Source organism: Paroedura picta, chromosome 17 (genome assembly GCF_049243985.1).
Source record: "Paroedura picta isolate Pp20150507F chromosome 17, Ppicta_v3.0, whole genome shotgun sequence".
NCBI lineage: Eukaryota > Metazoa > Chordata > Lepidosauria > Squamata > Gekkonidae > Paroedura > Paroedura picta.
The window spans coordinates 19855527-19874959 of NC_135385.1; the positions used below are offsets into that span (position 1 = coordinate 19855527).

A 19433-nucleotide genomic window follows, 5' to 3' on the forward strand; every position below is an offset into this window, starting at 1 on the left:
GTAACATAAGCACTGCCTGGAAGGAAGCCTATCAAATACATTCTGAGGCCACGTCATTGGAGAGAGGGCGTCAATCAAGCAACACAACCTGCTGGGCTTTGGGTGTATGTTTGCAATTATTCTGAGAAATAATATACGTATTTCTTATGAAATGCACTGAAACGATACTTTGGGTACCCAACTTGGCCGCTTCTTAAGGTTCGGTTTTCCCTCCCTTCTGCCTCGGCTGGTGCTTGCAGTTCTACCAGATCCCTGCAAATCGTACTGCGCCAAAAAGTCAGATCAGCTCTGGCCTGCTTGCCCTCCGTGGCCTTCCCAAGAGCCCAAAGGGCTTCTGCGCTTACCTGAACTCCCCTGCCTTGGCAACATCCACCTCAGGCCAGTGCTCCCCGAGCAAAATGCAATCGGCAGAGATGCCTCTTGCAGGCACACCTATCGAATTCGCGGGCCGGCTTTCCCGATAAGAGATTGCGAGGGGAAGCCAAGTCGGCCGCCGGTCTCGGATTTGCGGCGCGGCACCCGACCAGCCGCCTATTGAGGCTGCTGCTCTTTGAAACGGCGCAGTTCAAAAGCTGGGTTAACAAAAGCTGGCACAAGGCAAACTCCCTGTGCTCACGCTCGATCGCGCTGCTGTTGCTTAAAAAGAGAGAAAGAAAACTCGACGCTCTGTCGACAGCCTTGATCAGGGTACCGCTTCCCAGAGCCTTTGCCCCCACGCCGTCATCCCATCTGCCGTGAAAAGCAAACGGCAAAGCGCTCTTCCGACTGAAAAGGTGCCACGAGCTCCACTGAGACTTCTGAATTCTTTCTCCCGGCCGCTGCCTTGAAAGGGAGTCCGTTGTCCCATTCTATTTTTCCCGGGTAGACCTCAAATGGCTGCCCCTCCAGGCCCTCCCCACTTTCCTAGGCAATGCGTCTCCGGATGATAAATGCTGCAGCTAGACAGGGAGCAGGTGGGGAATGCGTTTCCCCTTTCATCGGAGCGCCTTCCCTTACTCTGAACACACCATTTCCTTTTCTGCTCCGTCGCACTCAGGTTGCTACCAGGCCGGCCCTGCTGGCGAGGTTCGCCTGCTGTTTTTTCGAGTGCAGATTTTGAGGGGGGTGGGGAACTGCTCGAGAGAAAGAGTTATCCATAAGGTTACACTAGGGATGCTCCTGGGTTGCCAACCACCAGGTGGGGCCTGGAGATCTCCTGGAATTCAAACTGATCTCCAGGGTACAGGAATCCGTCTCCGTGGAGAAAATGGCTACTCTGGAATGCAAACTCTATGGCATTAGGCCCCATTAAGGTCCCTCCACTCCTCAAATCCCGCCTTCTCCGGGTGCCATCATTGGTCATCAGATGCAAGCAAGCAACAGGAATGCCAACGGTGTGTAGAACGGGGCAGAGGCAAACCCCAAGCTGAGGCACCAGAGGTGACCCAAAGACACGTCTCGGCTCTGTTCGCCCCAGGTGCAGACCTGAGTTCAAATCTGTGCAGAAAATGCAAGAAGCTCTGCTGTGATTTGGGCTAAGTGGTTGAGGGGAAAGTTGTTGCCGAGAGAAACATGACAAGACCCTCCCCCTCCTCTCACCGAGCTCCTTCAGAGACAGGAGCGACGTGGTATCCATAAATGAACAATTCAAGCAAGGGTCAAGATCATTGACCTGTGAGAGGCATGTACAAACCCACAGGGCCGTCAGCATCAGCCACCAGCACGGAGAGCCTGTCTCTCTCCTACCTACATGAATCCTCCAACCAAACCCTCTTTGCCCCTCGAGAAAGCAGAGTTCGGCCTGCCTGATACCTGCTACCTGCTAACAAATAGACCACTACATCCCCCACTGCAAAATCCAACATTGACTAATTCAACTTTTTATCCCACAATGCACTACTCTCCTATCAAGCTGGGCGTTTTTAATGCATAAGAAACCCCGAGATATGTGAAAATTGCTAGACGGAGCTAATCGGCAGAAGGCAAAATGGCTGTGGCACACAGGGAGAAGTAATCTCCCCGAATCTTTCTCTGTACATATTGCTGTTTGCGGGCCGGTGAGCCGACTGCCAGCAATCCGTGCCCGGTGCTGCCTTAGCTCTGTAGCCCACTATCTGCGCAGAAGGCCCCTTTATCGGCCTTTCAGCGCCGCTCCCCCTTTGTCGTGGGAAGTTTCTGAATATTCCGCCGCAGAGGAAAAGGCGGCAGGGGAAATGCAGCTCAAAAACAGAGAGGCGCGTGAGCTGGAAGGAGCAGGGCTCCTGCAAAACTCCCAGGGGAGGGTTATGAAACTTCCTTTTCAGCGTTCCCAGCCTCCGGGACGCAAGAGACAAAAGCCACCCGCCTTGCCGCCGCTGAAAGATCTGACTAGAAATTCAAGGCAAATCTGAAAGAGAGAGGGGGGAAAGATGGGGTGACTGGCCGCAAGGAGAGCCCCCGGACCGCCCGCCCCGAGCCAAGGCTCCGGAAGCTACAAGCGACAAACACGTTTCGTCTCAGGGCGACAGGCAAGGAGCGCACACACGCAAACACCCAGCGGGCATCGCCAAGCCAAGCCAACTCGCAGGCAGAATGCTCTTTTCAAACGTGGCCACGGAGGGCGCGCACTCAACCGCTATCGAAAGCGTGCACTAACCAGAAGCCTCCATATGCTTAAGCGCTCGGCACACGGCAAGCTTTCAAAAGCCAAGGTGCCCCCCCCCTCCCCTTGTGCGCGCACCCTCCCGGGCAGTGCATTCGTAGCTGCTCTGGACATACCTCTCAACCTGCGAGAGACACGGGGCGAGATACGGGGCGGGCCGGTTTCAGTTGCGGAGAGAGGCGGTGGGTGGGTTGGGAGAGGGGAGCACATGGATTGACCAGGTGTTTGGACTAGTGGGTTTCGTCAGGGAGGAAACCTCGATGGGGCTGAGCGAAATTCTCTGGAGGGCTTTCTTTGGGCAGCAGTTCGCCTCCCTGACTTGCCAGGCGAGGTGCGAGAAGAGAAGGTGTCTTGAGCAGTGGGAATTCTAGTCATTTCGTCCCTATCACAAAGCTGGAATCTGTTGGGGGCCAGGGCAGAGCACCTGGCCCACATGGAAGGTGCCTGTGTGGCTCGGGATCCCAGAGGGAAGTATTTCTTCCTTCTAGCTCCCATGGAGGTTTTGACCGGAGATGCCAAAGAGCCTAGGATGCCAAACATCCTCAGATGTCCATGGACTACAATTCCCCCTGACAACTGGCCATGCTGGCAGGGGCTCGCGGGAATTGTAGTCCGTGAACAGCTGGAGAGACACCCTGGCCAAAGACCGTAGGCACCGCAGCCAACTGCACATGAGGAGAGGCAGGGATGTGAGTACAAGCTGGGCACGGACGAACTGTCCCTTAAGGCCACTGGAGAAAGTCCTGGGGCGGGGGGAGTCAGCTTGGGGAGACATTCCCTTGCAGGGGCCAGCCCAACTGGTCCTCACCCCTGGGGGGGCAAGTGCTACCTGCTGGCCCTTACCTCCCCCTGTGAGGTGTTCAGCCAAGCCGTGTGTGGCTGGACGAGCTCTTTCTCCCTCCAGGGCTGTTTTAATTCCTTCCCAGCCCTGCCCTGGGGCTAAGGTCCGTCGTCCAGACGCAGCAGACGGATGACCCTACGTGAGAGATGCCGCCATTGAGTTTACAGCAAGAAGCTGGAAGCTTGTGTCTAAAAGTCCTTAGGAAAACAGACGGTGAAATATTTAAGAGGCCAGTTGGAAAACTGTTAGGAGGAAGGCTTTCACCTAGGAATCTGAAACTCCCCTTTCCAGCCTCGGCCCCAAGAAGCGCTGACAAATCTGAGACTAGCTCCTAAGCTGGCAAAATGCTGGCCCAGCGCTTTTGACAACCCCCCCCCCCATGCTTCGAGCGGGTTGTCACATCACACTGATAAGGGCAGACTAAACTGGAGGAAAGGAAGTTCGATTGGTAGAGGACGGCGGGCTAGCAGGAAAGAGAAATGCCTGCGGCGGCTTTATCCTCGCAAGGACGACGGCAAGGGTCTAAGCCTAGGACAGGGCTAAGGTGGCCAGGCCGAAACTGGGAGACTGCTGGAGATGTGGGGGTGGAGCCTAGGTAGGTGGGCTGGGCCACAACGCCGCAGAGCTCATTTTCCCCGGGGAAACGGACCTCTCTCGTCTCCCAGAGAGGAGCTGCAATCCCGACGCCAGCTGGAGGTGGGCATCTCTAGGCAGGGGTGAGAGGTATGCCGGCAAGCTCCTCCCCGTGCTGTCTTACCTTCTTGCCCGGGGATTCGGGTGCTGGTGCTGCCGTGTTATCAGGGCGCTTTCCCAAACGGGGCCCCCGTGGCTGCCCCGGTACCAGCTGGCCGCCAGGTGCCCCGGGTAGGTGGGCCCCGTGAAGCCGTGGTCCGACTCCGTCTCGGCGGCCAGCGACGAGGCCGAGCTGCCCATGGCTCCCCCCAAACCCGGCCGGGGCCGAGAGTTATCCTCGGTTAGGTCCGAGCCGGCGGCGAGAGCGGTCGGCCAGGAATGGTGCGGGGCTGCAGCATGGATGGGCGGGAAAGTCCCCGAGGTCGGAGAAAGGGAGGCTGGTGCTGGTTTTGGGGGGGGGGGGGAGAGAAGAGAGTGAAACAAAGAAAACACACACCAAAAAAAAGAAAGAGAGAGAGAGAGAGGAGGGGGCAGGAGGCAAAAGGAGGGAGAGGAAAGAGAAAAAGAAAGAACGAAATGAGGTATGCCTGGAAAAGAACCAATGGAGTGACATTTCTAAACCAGAGATGTTTGACAGAGATTTCCCGCGTGCCACAGTACAGTGACATCGCTCCATTTTGGATGGGTCACGGAATCCAAAAGGACCAGCTTGTTCCCCTTTTCACGCCGCAGTTCAGCTGCGCAGCGCCGTAAACGGGCAGGCAAGGACGAGGCTGTTCCGGAGGTCTTCCAGACTGCGCTCTGGGGGGTTCCCCCGGGAGTTTCTCAAAGCGTGTAGGAGGAGCTTTTTACAAGGCTAAGAAACTTTGCCTGTGCAACCACTTGCCTACTGTCTCTGGTCCCTCCCCCCTCAGACATACCAGCTGCCGTTCAGGGCAGGTCCCAGAATGCACCACGTTCACGAGACCCCCCCCCCACCCGCCTAACATGCCAGGCCAGGGTATTTTGTCGTTCCTGCCATCTCCGGCAATACGCAGAGATTCTCAGAGCGGGTGAGCAGGGATTCTTCTGACAGGAAAAAAAAATAAATTCCAATGTTGGGAGGCTTTCATCCCGTTAATTAAGTGCTTTCTGAAGCCTTTTAGCAAATCTAACACCACAAAAGCTTGCACACAGAATCATTGTAGAATTAACACATCGAGAAGGGACGGAGGGGGATCTTTTCTCCGCTCTCTCGTGCACAGCCATCTGTCCCCCCCCCCCCCCACCGCTCCACCCCAAATCAACTTCTACAGCACGTTGGCAGTTGGAATTTAATTTGTGGGGAGTCGACTAGCCGGCCCTGATTGACACCGGGTTGTGTCCTTTTGGTGCTTAAAGGCCTTGTCCATGAGATCAAGGCGTCCCGTCGGGGTGAGCGGACCAGCAGGCAACAAGCCAGAGACTTTGAGCCTATACGCAAGAAGGTGCACCTGCATTACAGGTGCCTGGTTAAGCATCTACTTTGACTTCAGTTATTGGCTGCCTCCAGATTCTTAGATTCTTATTATGTATTGCATTTGTACTCTGGAAGCCCCGGGTTTGAATCTAGGCTCTGGCACAGAACCTTGCCGGGTGACCTTGGGACAGCCACGCAGAAATCTCGCTGTCTCGCTGAGGAGTTGTGAGGCCAAAATGGAGAACGTGAGCCATGCTGAGTCCCCATCGGGAGGTGGGGGCAGGGAGAGAATGAGACGTCCAGGAAGACAACAAACCAATAAATCTGGGTTCTTGTTATCCCTGTCTATCTTAGGCCAAGGAATATAAAAGCTCCCCTAATACCGAGGCTTACCTCTATAAATAAAACAAGTCATTAACAGGGGCTGCTTTGTCCAGGAGGATAATTTTGGAGCACGGTGGCGCAGCAGAGGGAGGATTTGAACACAAATCCCCCTTCTCCAGATATTGGTGACAGAACTAGGGTTCTTAGGGGGGGAAACTGCGCACACTTCTGCCCAGGGCTTCCGGACTAAGCCTTTCAAACTAGTTTCCAGTCGCCTGAAGCACATCCCAGAGGATAAAGCTCAAAGTAAGGTTAACTTCGGGGGAATTAAACAGGTGCGTGAGAGGAAAAGCATATGTCTTTGTTTAAAGCGGGGGGGGGGGGAGAAATGCCTCTGACTGTTGGGATTTGTGCTGGACTGGCAAAAAGATCAAGGGAGAAATTAGCCCGGCAAGAAATAGAGGAGCGAGGAGGAGAAAAAGAAACCGCCAGCGCTGAGCTTATTCCATTACCCACCCGGCCTTGGAGAGCGAGAGAAATGAACTGTAAAAAAAAAAGAGGGGGGAAAGGAGGAGGGGTCAGATGGGAGAATATATATATTCATAAAGGAGCAAGTTAATGCAAGAAAAGGGGTGGGCATCCAGCCAGGGGGGCGGGATTTAAGGGACCCCAGGGGAAGGGAAGCAGCTCTGCAGCAAATGCAGTCCGATAGGTGGCAGTAACTTTGAACGGGCTACATTTAAAGCAACCTGGGATCCTATAGTTATGAAAGAAGGGGTCCCCGATCGTGTGGCACCTGGGGGGACCTCTGGAATTCAGACACCTGGCCGTGGCTGGAATTCTGACAGCTGGCCGGGGGGAGCCACGAAACGGCTTCTGCAGCTTCCCACCCACCCCACAGTGAAGAGCCTTGTGTCGGATTGGCAGCTGCTTCCAAAGCAATGTTTTGTTTTTTTTAATTGGCCCAGCCAGTCAAATCTCCAATAGCCAATCATGTTGGGGACTCCTGATGGAGGATGCCCTGGGATGGGAGAGACCCGGGTTCGAATTCTCCCCATCTCGCATGAAGATCTTGGGCCAGTCACCCTGAAGCGCGCACACACACACTCTCAGCCTCACGTTCCCCCCCTCCCGGTTGTAAGGACAGAATGGAAAAGGGGCAAATTTACACAAGCCACTTTGGAGCTTCTTGGAGAGCAAGGGAAGGAAACACGAACCCGATGGATAAAAAAGCCTTCTGCACAATCACACCACTTCTGGTTTTGTTGTTTCGAAGACCAAAGAATGTTTCAGGGGTTTCTTAACGATAGAAAAATTGAGACAGGCTGATATATGGTTATGTCAAACTGTCCCGAAACGGCCAGTGATGGGCCTGGAGGGGGTGAGAAAGGGAGTCCCACAGCTCTGCTTCCCAACCGTATTCTGCACGATCGCACCACTTCCGGGTTTTCTCAAAAGCCTGAAGAATGTTCTAGGGCAGGGGTAGTCAAACTGCGGCCCTCCAGATGTCCATGGACTACAATTCCCAGAAGCCCCTGCCAGCATTCGCTGGCAGGGGCTTCTGGGAATTGTAGTCCATGGACATCTGGAGGGCCGCAGTTTGACTACCCCTGTTCTAGGGGGTTCTCAAGGGTTAAAAAGTCGAGGAAGGCTACTCTATATATTACACAGACTAGAAGCGTTACGCCAAAGGCACAGATTCCTTCACAAATCCAAGAGGGGTGGGCGGGAATACTTGCTCCTAACACAGGTGTCGTTGTTATGAAGAAAATATACACAGCTGGATGGGGTTTTCTTGTTTGGCTGTTTAATTATGAATGTAGCCCAGAGCAGATTTTGCAACTCTCTGCCCCCGTTCAACTGCTGAAAATTGCCTGGAGATTTCTACTTTTTTCGGGGGGGGGGGGGGGGGATGACCCAAGGGGCCGATGGACAGGCATTTGCCAAGCACCGTGATGGCAGCCTTCTCCTAAAAACAAACAAATAACCCACCTCCCCCCCAAAAAAAGCAGGAGAGAAAGTTTCCCCAGGAAGGCAGAAATTCAACATTCAGGAAGTTGAAGCTCCGCAAGTCGGAAACACGTTCAAAAGACTCTCTGGGCACAAGGCTGCTCTGTCGTGTTAAAAGCACTCAGCCAACCTTTGGGGGAATGCTGCCACCCTTCCCTGGGCGTTCTGCCGGAGCTGGGAAGACAAAAGCCATTCAGCTGCCTTAAAAGAGCAGGAAAACCTAAGCTGCCGTGCCAGTTGGCGCTCGCGGGTTTGGCGAAGGCGGAAATGGCACGCCAGACCCCGTGGCTGTGCAAACACGGATCTGCTGGACTTCCCCCTCCCGTCAGACGGAAGTCGGGCTCCGTTGTTCTCTCTGGATTGTGACGAACTCCGACGGAGCTCTCAGGAGGGCTGAGCGGGGTGTGAGAGGAAGAGATCTATAAATAGCTGGAGGATAACCCAGCCAGGCTGAGAGTTTCGCAGACTCTTAGAGAAGCCGTGAAGCCGCTGCCCATTGTGGGCGCCAGGGGCAGCCCAAACAGGGTCCCCATCTCAAGAACCGCCCTGACCCGGATGTCCCGCAAACGTCTGTTTTGAAATGTATTTTTATTCACGGCGTCAAGATCCAGTGTGCCTTTCGTGACCTTGCCACGTAATGCTTTCCTGACATGTTTATATGCGACGTTTTCCTGAACCGCCTTGTCGTCTTGGACTTGTTACGTGCTTTTAAGCCTTGGCTAAGGAATGTTCCCTTAATTGCGTGGTGGTTCTTCACAGCTAAGGTGTTACAACGCTTTGACCTTGCTGGACTGATCTCTGGACTGATCCATGCTCTTAGGAATGTCTATAGTGCCTGTAGTGCCTGGAAATTAGTGCGCGCCTTTGCTGGGGAACCTGGCCTGGGAAAGTAGGAACCCACATTCATGACCGCACCAAGATTCAAACTGGGAGAGGGGCTGCGAGAGAAGCATAAAAGTGTCCTTGCATGTTCGTTTGTCAGTTCTAGCAAGGAAAATCCTTGCTTCTGTTCACCATTTTCTTCAATAAAGAGATTCCAATCAGCTTATTGGGAACTCGGCAGGGTGGGGGACGTTCAAAAGTCCTTGCTCAGCCATGGCTTCAAAGAGTGGTTTTGGATAAGTTGTTCAGTGGGCTAAACCCCACCATGGCTTGTCCCTTAATGCAGGGGTAGTCAACCTGTGGTCCTCCAGATGTTCATGGACTAGAATTCCCATGAGCCCCTGCCAGCAAACGCTGGCAGGGGCTCATGAGAATCGTAGTCCATGAACATCTGGAGGACCACAGGTTAACTACCCCTGCCTTAATGCACCTCCCTCAGCAATTAAAACTGATTGAGAGTTAGGTCTATGTTTCTATTCACTATGGTTCTCACTAGGTAGCTAAAGGTCACTCTTAACCAGGGGCTGAACCTAGTTAAAAACCAGCGTCATCAGCAACAGTTCTAACATAATTATTGGCCACGGAGCAGGCTAATGAAAGGAGAATCCCCCCGCTCCACTATTTGTGACTTGACCCCCTTTTTCAAGCGTAGTTCAAATGAGATGGGTACCACCTGCATGCATAAACAGAAACTACATTTCCTATCTATGAAGTGGGAAAATCAGCCAATTTCTCCCTGGACTGAACGAGAGCTCACCTCGAACTCAAGAAAATGAGGCGTGCAAATGGATCTCTCACTTTGTTTAAACAGGTAATGGCACGTGTGTGTAGAATTCGGATTGGTGCAACAGGAAAGGAGTTACCCCTTCCCCCACCACATTCTCTTTGACGAAGGTGAACGATCCATTCAAGTCATGCTTCACTTTCCCCTCCAGATGCTCGCAAAGGAGAATGGTACCATTCTTTGCACCCTAGAGAAATCACTGCCACCAGCTCCCATCCCGCACTCCCTTTTCTGCCGTCCGCAGAATCTGTCCCAGCTCGGGAACACAAGAGCAGGCCTCTGCCTGCCCAGGTGACGTTTTAATGATTATCCATCTGTCGGAAGGAGGGGGGGGAGAACCCAACAGGTAAAGTAATAAATGCGCTAAGTAATTATGTGCCGGCCTCACTGGAGTTCATCTGTTGATTTATTGTTTGCTCGGGGCTGCAAAGACGAAAAAGGGACCTAAAAGAGCATTATTCAAAGGGTTTGGTGGTTTGTGAAATCTGTGCAAGGTGTGTGTTTGGGGGGGGGGGGCTGGCGGGAGGCAAGGCCCCAGACACGGCAAACGCCATTCGCCAAATATTAAAGCGGCGCTAATGGGGAGTCCGGGAAAGCTGATCTTTCATTATTGTTATTAAAGGGGATACTCCTCTGCACTCGGAAGCAGGGGAGACAATTAACTGCACATAATCGCACATATATCAATAAATAAACTGCTGCTTGAGTTTAATCTAATCGGGGAGTTCCGGGGCCGGAGCCATAACGTGGAAAGACGACAAATGGGGGAGGAGAGGGATTTAACTGATAAAAACAAATAGTTAAGAACCTTTCTCTCCTTTTCTTTTCTTTTTAACACTTCCTTTTGTGGTTCCTAAATGGGCAGTTGCTACTTTTCAAGTGTTACGGTTAATGACCCCCAGCGTGGCGCTTCTGGAACAAATAAACCCTATTATGAAGCAATTGACTCCTTCCGATTCTTGAAATCCGTTCCCACCGCCCCCCACCCCCTTTCCTTCCCCCAGCAGAGCACTTACAGGCACTGGAGAGACCGGTGGCCCAAAGGGAAGTTCCCCAGCCCCATGCAGCGGTTTGTCTTCCTGGATCCAAGACGGCAGCCCCGATGGGAACGTGTCAGATGCCTGCCTCCAGAAGACCCCTCTTCAAAAACCCGCTGGCGATGCGCACTCCGTCATCTGGGGATCGAGACTGCAAAGGAAACGAACCAGGCAAAGCTCAGGCTCCGCTGGGCTTCGCTCTGCATCATCCGGAGAAGCACTGGGGGGATTAAAAGGACGCAGCTCGGGAGCCGAGATAGAGACGGAGGCCAGGTCGAGAGAGGGGAGTTTGCCTTTCACGGTACATGACAGAAAGGGGCGGGGCCTTTCACAGGCCCCGCCCCCGCGTGCCGGGCCAATCAGATCCCGGCAGGCTGGTGTCATGCTCCAAAGCCACACCCCCTCCCTCTTTGCAAAAGTCAAAATGCCACTGAAGCTGGTTGGAATCTGCTTAAGCCATGGGGATCCCTGATTCCTTGAGAACACCAACTTCTGGCAGCCTCTCTCAGGGCGCCAGGCAAAACCGGGGACGTGGCGTGAAAAGGGCTGAGCTCCAGAACGTGCGGATGAACCTGAGCAGAAAGCCTCTCCTTGCACCACTTTTTAGGGACTCAAACCCCAGAAATCTACATTCGTGTCCCCGTTCGGCCACAAGGTTCTCGGCAATGTGGTTTATGCAACAGGGTTGCTGTGACGAGGACAACAAACACCACCCCCAAATCCTTGGGATAAAAACTCAGATTTGCAAGATCGAATAGCTTTGAGAAATGGTGGAGATCTGTCTGAGTTCTGTGCCATCAAGGGGCTTCCGATTTCTGTGGTCAAGGTGTCGGACTGAGATCTGGAGACCCAGGTTCGAATCCCCACTCTGCCATGGGAGCACACTAGGGAGCCTTGAGCCAGTCACTCGGTCACAGCGTAGCCTACCTCCCTGGATTGTTGTGAGGAGAACGGAGAGATGAAGGGAAATCTGTGCTGTAGGCCCTCACCTGGTGAGAAAGGCCAGGGGTGGCCAAACTGTGACCCTCCAGACTACAATGGACTACAATTCCAATGAGCCTCTACCAGGGTAAATAGAGGGTGACCCTGTGAACTAACAACCCATCATCAACAGCCTTGCAAACTGATGGCTTATCTCCTTAAAACAACACCGCCACTAAAAATCTCGAGGCACGCATCTGTGTTTTGGCCAAGCCTTCAAGGTCAGCCCCTTGAATTCTGGCTGCAGTAGTCAAGAATGCACAAGAACGCCTCATCCGAAGGAAAAGGGAGAGATGCGCCCCTAACAACCGTTGCTGAGAGGCGTCCAGGGGATAGACTGAGAGCTCCGAGGAAGCTGAATGGGAGTCCTTTCGCTCCGGTTTCTAGACACTCTGCCAATTGTTGGCAACGCTCGAGAATTCTCCAGGGAGCTATATGCGGTATCATTGCAAACCCAGGGAGAGGGGGGGGGGAACCTCGAGAACAATTAAGAGCTCTGCAAAAACACCGCTGAAGCTCTGCAAACATGCAGGACGAGCGGTCTCAAGTCTCCGACACGGGGAGAAGCACAAGGAGAGGAAACATCAACCGCTCAAGAACACTCCATCCTCATGAGCCCAAGGTCAGCCGGCAGCTCTACTTTTGTTTAAAGACGCACGCATCAGTTGCACGCTTGCAAGCGCCAAGTGGGGTTTGCATCGGAGGAAAGGGCGCTGAAACCGAATCTCAGCACTCAAAGGTTAACGGGAACGAAAACCGGCGCTGTTGTCGGCTGCTGAGGGCCCTTCCAGCATAGGTCCTGCCCAAGTCACCTGCGATGGGTCCGACACAAAGTCTTTTGCTCCTCAAATCACTCTTCCAATGGGTCCCAGAGGCACCGGTGGCCGCCCAAAAGAGACAAACATCCAAAAGGCACTAACTTGGTCAAAACTGGATGCTCGTGCCAGTCGGGGCCAGTTATCACCAATGTCTACCAAGGCCTGACCTGGATCGCTCACGTGTGGATCGCCAAAGCTCCTCAAAGCCAGCCTTGGTCAGGATCTGGAGAGGAGACCACCAAGGAATTATTTGCAGGAACCACCGCCGGAATACGTGGAGTTCTCCCCTCCAAATACTAGCCGGGGCCGGCCCTGCTTCGCTTCCGAAATGTGACGGGATGGGGCGTGCCAAGGAACGCCGGATGTCCAGGGACTACATTTCCCATGAGACCCTGCCGGCATCTGGAGAGCCACAGTTTGGCCCCACCCCTGCCGTACAGACTCTGCAAGCGTTTGGCAGCCTCTCTCCCTCTCCGAAGGCCTTTCTGACTCTTGCCTCTCCCAGCCTGGAGGAACTTCCACAGCCATTAAAGTGGCTGAAGCTGTCCGAATCAGATGCGGGCTTCTAAGACTGCCAGCGTCAAGCTGTGCTGGGAAGGAAGATTTGGGGGTGGAGCCTGGGAAGGGGGGGGGCTTTGGGGTGGGGCAGTGATGCCATAAGAGTCCGCCCTCCAAAGCTGCCATTTTCTCCAGGGGAACTGAGGGCTACCAAGCGGATAGGTCTAATTCTGGGAGATCTCCGAGCCTCACACGGAGGCTGGGGATCTGTTCTGACTCCACAGACTGCCTTTTTCCTCCTGTGCTGCTGCAGGCTCTTGGATCAGAGCCCCGTCTCAGCAGCCATCTCCACATCGGCTCGCTTGGTCTAGACTCAGGCATCAAACACGAGCCCAGAGTCTGCTTGTTAGAAGAGCAAGCCGGATTTCTCCTCGGGCATCCAGGCTCACCTCCTCCGCCCTTACACCCACGTACTCCGGAACAGACTCCCGAGTTAGGGGAAGCCTCCAGACTGAATACAATCTGTTTATATACATTTGTCTGCCTTGTGTAGCTTTTCGTCTCATAACTGACTGGTTTTAAATTGCACTGATATATTTTTAATGAGATTGTCTATGATCGTGAATAAAAGTGACTGACGACCCCGGAACAGACTCCCGAGTTAGGGGGAAGCCTCCAAACGACACGCAATCCGTTGTATCATCGAGTCTGCCGACATGCAGGGGGGTTCCTTCCTTGCCTCTGCAGGAGACTATCTGCCCAAGTTGCTAAAGTATTTCCCGGAGGATTTAACGGCATTGACTGGCATCGAAACTCCCACAACAGATTTCTGCTTAACTTCACGCCAGGGGACTTCTGTTATCAACAACTGCAGCCACTGGGAACTGAAAGAGTGCTTATCTGTTCGCAGGCTTAGTTTGGCATTTCAGACCTTTAAAACTCTAAGGAGCTCTGGCCCAAAGCATGTGAAGGCCCACCTTATCGTCTCGCTCCGATTCAGAAGTCAACGGATGGATGTCACCCTCCCATGAGAAGAGATATTATCCGAGGTGAAATCAGATGGAATCAGCAGGAAGGCCTCTCCTGCTGCTATCCACAGAGCCCAGACCTCCCTTCCCTCGGGGAGGCAAAACTGACGCTAGCTCAACAGCTCTTGCTGCTCCAGGAGCTGGTTGAATTAACTGGAGGAGCTAGACGCTTGGAGGGCCTACGGAGGAGAGAAAGACAACTCACAAATGGGATCGACAAAAAAAGACTCACTGACTTTCGGCTTGCATAGAAATGTCATGTCAAACTGGGGGCATTTTGTGGCCGTTAAGCCAAACTGATCATAGATGTGAGTGAAGAAGGGGAGGAAGAAAAACTGGGTTTCCGTTCCCCGCTTTTCCCTCCCCGGAGGAGAGCCAAAGCGGCTGAAAAAGACCATCCCCTCCCTCTCCCCACAACAGACAACCTGTGCGGCAGATGGGGTGGAGAGAGCTCTGCGAGAACAGCTCTAAGAGAAGGGGGGCTAGCCCAAGGTCACCCCATTGGCTGCATGTCGGAGTAGAAAATCAACCAGTTCTCTGGATTGGAATCCACCGCTCTGAATCACTACACAGATAACATACATACACACAAACACACACACATACACAGGGCTTTTTGTGTGTGTGGAGTTACTCGCTGGTACTGAATACCAGCACCTTCCAAGTCCTGACAGAGGAATGGGTGGAAATCGGTGTAAGTTCTCTGCATATACGCATGAATGCACACATGCAGAGGTTTCACTTCCTCCACCAGATGAAACGGGCTCCGGTTCACCGATGCCACACGCCGACATTCCTTTCATTTTTCGCTGCGACAGATTTAACGCCTCCCCGTCACTAGAACGTGCTTCTCTGAATGCTCCACAACAAGCAGTCTGCAAGGAAGGAGATGGCTAGCGAGCTGGCGATCGAGGCGACCAATCGGCAACCAGCTGAAGCAAGGCTGGGTAAACACACGGCACAGCGGTGATGACAAATGGGGACAAAAAGAACACAGGCCGCTCCGTGCCACAGGTCCCCCCAAAACAGAACCGGCTTGAAAGTCCGGGACCAACACAAAAAGAGACAGGGGGGGTGGGGGGAGATCTCTTTTCCCTGAATCTCCGTGAAGCCTCTCCTCATACAGGTGCCAAAGCTGAGCCGCTATTGAGCCTCTTCAGATGGCTCATTCAAGCTTTCGCCGACGTCCCCGAGAGTGACAACAATCCCCAAACAGGGAGGCGTGTGCCGCTCCTCCATGTGGCTTGGCGTGGGCACGCTTGGCTCTGCAGCCAAGAGGCGTGGTCTCCCCCACCCCCCCATTCCTGCCACAGCTGGGCGTCAGCGGGGCAAGCTGCCGATCTAGCCGTGCGAGGCTGTGCCAGCCTGCTCAGAGCGCCGTCTTCGTCCGAGAGATAAAGCGTGACTAAGAGCCAGGCACGGTCTCCGGCCGGCAGCTGCTCGGCAGGGCACCTGGGATTCAGCACTGGAGGGCAGCTTCCGGCTCCCGGCTCCGAGCAGCCTGGGGCAGAACGGTGGAGGCGCACAGCGAGAGCAAGGGTGATCCGTTGTTGATGCTGACGGCTGTGCGCCACAGGGCTGGAGCAGTGGGGGGAAACAAGCAGGGTTTTTTTTGGGGGGGGGAGGAGAATGCCCTCTTTCAGGGTCTCATTCATTACCAGAGAGATGTGTGGAGTTGGACTGAGAGGCGTTTTGAAGAGGAAAGAAGCTGCATAGGGGAGGTCGTGTTGGGCAAGAGCTGCATCCCTTCCCCAGTACCAACTGTGAGGGCAAACTGGTATTTTTTTTCTTTTACTGCAATTGTGCCCTGCTGTTCTAGGCAGTGGGGGTCCAAAAGCAGCTTACAGTGTTCTCGTCTCCTCCGACGGATCCTCCCGACAACAACCCTGTGAGGTGGTTCAGGCTAAGAGTTTGCGACTAGCCCCAGATCACTTGCAGCCAGCTTTGGTGGCAGGGTGGAGATTCGAACCAGGTTCTAGTCCTCAACTTTAGCCGCAGCGGGGGGGGGGACCATGCAGATGAGACTGGTCTCTTATCTTTTCTCCTTTCTATGTCAGAGTTCCCCAAGAGAGGGAGAGCTATATATCCCATCGATAAATAAAAATAATTAGAATCCGCTAGGAGTCTGGTACAGGCAACAGGGTGAGGGTAGAACTGGGAAGACCTGGGTTCAAATCCTCACTCGTGTCAAGAAGCTCACTTGGGCCAGTCGATCCCTCTCAGCCTACCCTACCTTGCAGGGATGTTGTGAGGATCAAAAAACAGAGAATGGAGAGCTCTCGTTCTGAGCATCTTGTAGGAATAGGATAACAATGTAATATGATAAAAAATACGATCAGAGAAGGATTCACCATCCCTCTCCAGGGCCAATCCAGCGGGCAATATTTTGCCCCTTCCTGCAGCTACTTTCCCCTTTCATCTTCTTGTTTTCTCCTTATCTTACGGTTCTATTGACTCAAAGGTCTCAAACAGACTCGGATGTAGCTCTCTTAACTGGCAACGACCATGGCTAAATGATTAGCTTTCGGTCTCATCGATACAGCAGCGAGATCCATGTGTGCGGTTTGGCTCTCCGTTGTGTGGCGGTTGGCAGACTTTAATCTGATCCACATACGGCTTGTTTCCAAAACAGGAAGAGCCTGAGCATTGCACAGCCTCAGGCCTCAACGGGGCAGCCAACAAGCCCCTGGGCTATGCCGCTTCAAATGACAGGTGGCCCTCCCAGGACTGACTGCTCCTCCATGTGAAAACCCTCCTTGCACTTAGAAAACCAGTTCTCAGAGAAACACTCCCTGCACTTAGAAGACTAGTTCACTCCCTGCACTTAGAAAACTAGTTCTCAGAGAGATTTCTAAGTGGAAACCCCTTTCTTTGTGAGAACAAGCTGGACTGCCTGGTGCCAGCTCGTAGTTCTGCAGAGCTGTGCCCTTTGCTCCTTTGGAGAAAGGGCAGAGTGAGAATGCAACAAATCACAAGTGTCCTTATTACTGTGAAGTGTGAATGGAGATATCTATTTCATTGCCTTTTAAAATGATGACTGACTTTATTTATTTATGTTTGTTTGAGTTTCGCCCTCCCCACCTGCAGACTGTTTGTCAATACTGTGGATACTTGCTTTTGTTTCCTTCTATCACACTGTTTATGCTGGCAAAAGGCTGAAATAAACAAACCGATAAGCAGTTACAATTCTTGTGAAGTGCAATCTCGAAAACCAGGACTGGAAAACTGAACCGACCTAGTGGCCGACGGCCCATGCTCAGAGTTTAGCTTTGCGGAACGCTTAAGGGCCCACTTCACGACACAAACTCCTCCAGATGTTGGTGAACTACAATTCCCATGAGCCCCTGCCAGCAAATGCTGGCAAGGGCTCATGGGAATTATAATCCATGGACATCTAGAGGACCACAGGTTGACTACCCCTGATTTAAGTTATCTGTATGGTTTCTGTTCTGTTCTATGTGAACTGCCCTGAGCCTTAGGGGAGGGCGGTATATAAATATCAAAAGTGGGGAGTGGGGTTTCTGGGTTGGGAAATTTCTGGAGAATGGGGGGGTGGCGTGGAGTTTGGGAAGGGCGGGGTTTGGGGAAGTGCACCCTCCAAAGCAGCCGCTGTCTCCACGGGAACTGATCCGTGTTACCTGGAGACGGGTCGCAATTCTAATTTCTAGCCACCACCTGAAGCCTGGCAAACCCTGTGGGGGTTTCGGAATTAACACGTTCAGCTTTCTATCAAGGATTGCTTTTGACGTTAGACTCTAGGGGAGTTGCATTTGAAAAAAAAAAGAAATCAATCTGGCAGGAGGACTTCAAGGCACATTTCATTAAAATATTTATACGCCACGTTTTGAGTGAAATCTTCCAAGCGGCTAAGGAGAAGGGGGGGGAGATCAACCGAGAAGCAATAACACCCACAAAAATCACAATTCCCAGCAGGGCTCCTCAGAACCTCTTCCTCTGAAGAGACACCCCAAGTCCGCTTCCTGGACTGGGAAGGAGTAATTCAGGAAACACTCAACATTGCCCCGCCAAGCGATTCCAGAGGCGTCCAGATGCCCATGCAAATCTCCAATAGCGAATAATAGGCATAAACAGGAATGTTGGAATATGCTTCAGGTTAAGACACTCTCATCCCTGGGGTTTCTTGATGGCCCTGGAAGGGTTTCCCGGATAGGTGGCAGTTAATCTTTAATTTAAAAAAAAATTGTTAAATGTTTATCAGATATGGTCATGTTGACCCCTCGCCAAATGGCCAGTGATGGGCCTGGAGGGGGTGAGAAGAGAGAGGCCTACATTCGGTGTGTGTCCACAACCATACTCTGCACGATCGAAACACTTCTGGGGTTTCTCGAATCCTGCAGAATATTTCAGGGATTTCTCAAGCGTTAAAAAGTTGAGAGAAGCTGACTTTGCTGGACTCAAACCTTGTTCTATCAGATGCAGTCTTAAATTAGTCACGAGAATTTCATCCCCGGAATTCATTTCACCTCTACTAGCATCGGCGCCCACGGTACTAAACCGCAGCAGCAGGTAAATCAAAGTACAGCCCTTGATGGGGCAAAGGCAAGCAAAGAGCCCGAGAGGTACGGCTACAGAAAGGTGTGTCACATGACAAGGAAGCACAGCTCGGCCTCAAGGTCTATTTCAGGTTTGTTTTGTTTTGCTGCGGGAACGGCAAGCGACGGAGATCGCTTTGACAACACCAGGCGTCTGATGGAGTAGCAACATACCAAATTCATATTTGTGGCTGGAACTTTGCGTGTGGCAGAACAGACGACGTTGATTCAGACTGAAGAGGGGTGGAATCAGATTCTCAGTGCTCCCCCAGTAATTTAGAAAGTTCAACTCTCTGAAGTAGAAAGCTAGCACACGGGGAAAGGGGTTCGAGATCGACCCTTTGCCTGCACTGCTGGTTTCCTACGCTCAGGGAGTTTTTCAACACTAGGTGATTTCCATAGCTGCGGGCAGAAAGGGCACATTGTTCCATCCTACGAATGTACGCCGCTGCCCCTCTGCGTTCCAGACACAACAGCTTAAAAAGTCCTCCTCAAAATGACACCTCCATGTGTCACCCCTGAATACTCACTGGGGCCTGCCCTGCTCTTAGGCAAGGTTAGTATGAGGACACCGAAAAAGCTTTTCGCCCCACTCCTTGCGTGCAAGCCAATAACATGACAACAAGAGGTTGGTTTACACCGACTTATACCATTGGCCTATCAAGGTCAGTATTGTCTCCTCTGATTGGCCCTCCAGTGTTTCTTTTACACTATGTACCACCTGAGATGTCTCACTGGAGATGCCAGGGACTGAACCTTCCGCATGTAACGCCGATGATCTACCTGCTGAATCACGCCGCCCCGCCCCAGTCAACTTTTGGGAAAGTTCTGCTTCGTTTCCTGCTATATCTTTTGGTTCCTAACTTGCATATTTGCTCCCCCGCCCCCCACAAATCTATTATTACTCACCCAAAAGCCAGGCATAAGCCAGGGGGGGGACCACAGTGCTCCAGGTGTCCATGGGCTACAATTCCCATGAGCCACTG

At 52.7% G+C, this 19433-nt stretch overlaps 1 protein-coding gene across 4 annotated transcripts in view; it reads right to left on the reverse strand.

Annotated features, from left to right (window-relative positions):
* The window catches only part of CAPN15 (calpain 15), a 71281-nt gene that overhangs the window by 37746 nt on the left and 14102 nt on the right, over positions 1–19433 (reverse strand). Inside the window, exons 2-3 of one of the 4 annotated variants that reach the window (XM_077317139.1) lie at positions 10549–10720; positions 4219–4537 (exon numbers count right to left, since the gene is read on the reverse strand). The exons of 1 other annotated variant lie outside the window; for it this stretch is intronic. In XM_077317139.1, the coding sequence (XP_077173254.1) occupies positions 4219–4394 (176 nt within the window). In that variant the 5' untranslated portion in view covers positions 4395–4537; positions 10549–10720. Of the gene's footprint in view, positions 1–4218; positions 4538–10548; positions 10848–19433 lie in introns of those variants that run through there. 2 more of the 4 variants (XM_077317141.1, XM_077317143.1) reach the window with 2 other exon arrangements.